A 4,044-nucleotide genomic window follows, 5' to 3' on the forward strand; every position below is an offset into this window, starting at 1 on the left:
AAGTTTCAGACGTCGAAGAAGAGATTGACAGGCAATCCAGTGTTCGCCCTCCTGTTTCGATAATTGCTCTTCTAGACAATTTCTTGGAAGAAGAAGAAATAGCAAGCTTAAAGGACCTGATGAAGGCTAGGAACAAAGGGCCTGGGATTAAAGGAACTGGTTCGTCTCAACCAGCCGTTAATCTTCCTCTACCACCTCCTCAGGTCCCTTCAGATTTCGGCCTACAGCCATTGCCAGATCTGAAGAAGAAAAGGCCCCTTACAAATATTGAAGGAAGGGAGGTGATGCCTCCAAAAGGAAACAAGCAACAGAAAGTAGTTAATGATCACCAGAGCAAAAGGGTTTCATCTACCGATAGCCAAGATGACTCTTTTGTTGCTGAGGTGCGCCGAGGACCACGCACCTGTTCCCCCAAGCTGGAACTAAACGGTGCTCTTATCCCCTGGGAAACCACCCTCAGAAATTATCATGGGAGGAAGGCAGGTCTAGTTGTTGAAACCCTGGAGTAACCACTTCTCCTTCCAAAGGACATGGAGTCTTACAGGAGGTTCAGCCAATATGAACTCTTCTTATCCCTTAAAAAGGATTTAGCTATAGTAAGTGAATTGATTCACTTCTTCAATTAAGATGCTGATCTTTTTTATTCGTCCCTTTTTCTTTGCTTTATATTGAAATTTTTCATTCTACTATGTAGATTACCCAGCAGGTTTATATGGGTGAAGAGTGGAATAAAATAACTTATAATGAAGCCCAAGCTGAGGCCCACACTCGGACTGGGTAATCTAAAGGAAGATTACTCTCGGCTATCCGAGCAGCTGAAAGAAATGACCAGTCAAAGGAATAATCTTGATGCTGGCCTGAGTCTTAAAACTTCAAAAATGTTTTCAAGGTCCTATACATGTTCAGAAACGATCTTACTTTTCACCACCATGTCATCTATATAAATTTCAATACTTTTACTCAACTGTGGTTCAAACATCCTCGTCATCATTCTTTGGTAGGTGGATCCTGCATTTTTCAAACCAAATGGCATCACTTTGTAGTGGTAGTTCCCAATAGGGGTGACAAAAGCAGTCTTCTCCTAATCATCCAGGGCTAATGGTATTTGGTGGTAACCTTGAAAAGCATCCAGGAAACTCATCCGAGGATGGCCGACGGTGGCATCAACCAGCTGATCAATTTTTGGCATAGGAAATGGATCCTTAGGACAAGTCTTATTTAAGTTAGTGAAATCCACACATACTCGTCATTTCCCATTCTTCTTCTTCACCACCACTGTATTTGCTAGCCACTCAGGATAAAAAATTTCTTTAATAGCTCCAGCTTGTTTGAGCTTTGTTACTTCTTCTCTTACTACATCTGCATGCTCCTTGGATGGGCACCAAGGAGGCTGTTTCTTAGGGGTGATCAATGGGTTGACCTTTAAATGGTGACATATGAATTCTGGATCCACCCCTGGGGCTTCATAAGTGTTCCAATGAATATATCAAGGTTTCTTTTAAGGAACTCTATTAGCTCTTCCCTCTCCTGCAGAGGTAGCTGAGATTTAACTTGAAAGAACTTTTCTGGGTTGTCTCCAATAATAACTCTTATCAAATCTTTGCACCTAGCGCCCTCAGTTGAATCTCTAACAAGCGATGCTCGAGGTTTTAATTGCTATAAATCTCCTTCGGCCTAGACCGAGGACTCAGTTTCGAGTTTTTGCTGTATGGCAACCATTAAACATTGTCTAGCCACGGATTGGTCTCCGCGGATTCCACTAACCTGTCCTTCAGATGGATATTTAACCTTCTGATGCAGGGTAGAGGAAACAGCCCTAGCATATGAAGCCAAGGTCTAGCCACGATTGCAGTGTAGGGCGAATATGCGTCCACAACAATGAAATCTACCTCTACTATTTCTATACTAGTTTGCACGGGTAATCATATTTGGCCCTTTGGGACAACAACTCTTCCTTCAAAACTCACCAGGGAGAACTATATGGCGTTAGGTCGTCAGGTTTTAAGTTCAGCCCTTTGTATAGATCAAGATACATGATTTCAGATGCGCTGCCCTGGTCCACCATTACCCTCTTCACATTATACCCCCAATTCTAAGGGTGATTATCAAAGTATCATCATGGGGTTGGATGGTTCCTACTTTATCTTCATCCAAGAATCCAAGGATTGGTGGAATACCCATTTTAGGTCTCTTTGGATCATGATTACGATCTGTGGGTAACCAGGCCACTGACATTATCCTAGATGGCCAAGATCTCGTTCCCCCTAGTGCGGCGAAGATGATGTTGATAGTTTCCAAAAGGGGTTTTGAAGAATCATCCCTTCGAGGCTCCAAGCCCATTTGACCTCCTCGGCCACTGAAATGATGCAATAGTTGTTTCAATTTAACCTCGCAGACAAGTTGGTCCAAATGATCCCACAAGCTCTTGCAATCCTCTGTAGTATGCCCATGGTGCTGATGGTATTGACAATAGAGATTATGATTGCATCTTTCTGGGTTTCCCACCATCTTATTCGGCCACTTGAAGAATGGTTCGTTCTTGATCTTTTCTAAAACTTGATGTACTGGCTCTTTGAATACAGCGTTGACTACTTGAAGATTCGCTAATCCTAACTGCCTAGAAAAATCTCTGCGCTGTTTGTTATTACTGTATCTATCTAACCTAAAATCTCTCATCTCCTGGGGGATAACCTTTTCTTTTCCTTTCCCTTGTTGTTGATCTTCTTCAACTCTCTTATATTTATCAATCCTGTCCATCAGTTACCGAACGTTGGTGACAGGTTTTTCAGTCAAAGATTTTCTTAAACCATGGTCGGCGGGTAGGTCGAGCTTAAACGTATTAAGGGCCTTTTCGTCAAAATTGCCCTCCATCTCATTGAACATCTCCCAGTACCTATCTGAATATATTTTCAAGGTCTCGCCTTCTTGCATGCTAAGGATAACAATGAAGATAAAGGCCTGGCCACTCTTCGGCAGGTGACAAAACGAGAACCAAATGCTTGAGTGAGTTCTCTGAAGGAATTAATGGAATTCGCTTTCAAGCTGTCAAACTATCTCATCGCAACTGGCCCAAGACTAGAGAGGAAAACTTTGCACATCAAAGTCTCATCTTTAGAATGGACTGCCATCCTTTGGTTGAAGTGGCTCACATGCTCTACAGGGTCTGCTTTTCCATTGTAGATAATGAACATCGACTGATGAAAATGAAGAGGAAGTCTTGCCTCTTCAATCCTACACGTGAAAGGCGATTTGGAGATTTGATTCAAGGCCTTGCTCATAGCATCATTCCCACGCCTCCATATGATGGACTTCGAGGTTGCCGCTTATGATAGTGCTCTTCTTCGTAGGAAAAAGACTCACTAACCGGTGTTCTAGATCTCTCTTTATAGGTGATGTCTGGCTCATCGTCAAAATTATCATTGGAGTAAGAAGATGTCCGCCTCCTCTTTGCATGATGCAACTCCCTTTTCAACTGGTCAATCTCCATTTGCATGTTTTTGTTCTTTTCTGCATGATACACGTGACTTCCACCTTGTGACTGGCTTCGATCAGTATGCGTAGTGTGTACACTACCTTCACGATCATGTCTTTGCTCCAAGTTCAGTAAAGGATCAGCATGTTGGGATGCCCTAGATTCTGCTGGTTGTTGCCCTGGTTCCGCCATCGTCAATCGTTACTTTCACTCTTGACCAAGCTATTCCCACAGACGGCGCCAATTGTAAGGTCTTGGTTTGTGGCCCAAACCAAAAGATATGGAATATCACCCAATAAGCCTAACACAATAATTTGTAAAGAGTTGTGAAAGAGCTAGGTTGATGATCTAAGCAACGTCTCATGCAGATCACAATGGATGAACAAGTATAAAAACTTTGTGAAATTCCATTAGACTGACGTCCAAGAGACAAATTAATGTTTGAAAGGCTAATACAATTCTCAGAGCTACAGTACTCTCTTTCTCTTTTTCCCTCCCCCCCCCCCTTTTGTAAGGGGTCTCTTACATTTATATAGTTTTCTTTAGACTATTTTGATCTCCACTTGTCTTCG

General features: G+C 42.5%; 1 protein-coding gene across 1 annotated transcript; it reads right to left on the reverse strand.

The window, feature by feature from the left end:
- Positions 1-2,073: 2,073 nt before the first annotated feature.
- Positions 2,074-2,757, reverse strand: LOC136070398 (uncharacterized). The gene has a single exon (XM_065780298.1). It carries the CDS (start codon positions 2,755-2,757, stop codon positions 2,074-2,076), a length of 684 nt encoding a protein of 227 aa, XP_065636370.1.
- Positions 2,758-4,044: the final 1,287 nt, after the last annotated feature.

Source organism: Quercus suber, unplaced genomic scaffold (assembly GCF_002906115.3).
Source record: "Quercus suber isolate HL8 unplaced genomic scaffold, Cork oak 2.0 scaffold_231, whole genome shotgun sequence".
NCBI classification, from domain to species: domain Eukaryota; kingdom Viridiplantae; phylum Streptophyta; class Magnoliopsida; order Fagales; family Fagaceae; genus Quercus; species Quercus suber.

Coding starts and splice junctions, on each gene's coding strand:
- LOC136070398 (XM_065780298.1), bottom strand. CDS start 2,757: ATGGACAGGATTGATAAATATAAGAGAGTTGAAGAAGATCAACAACAA.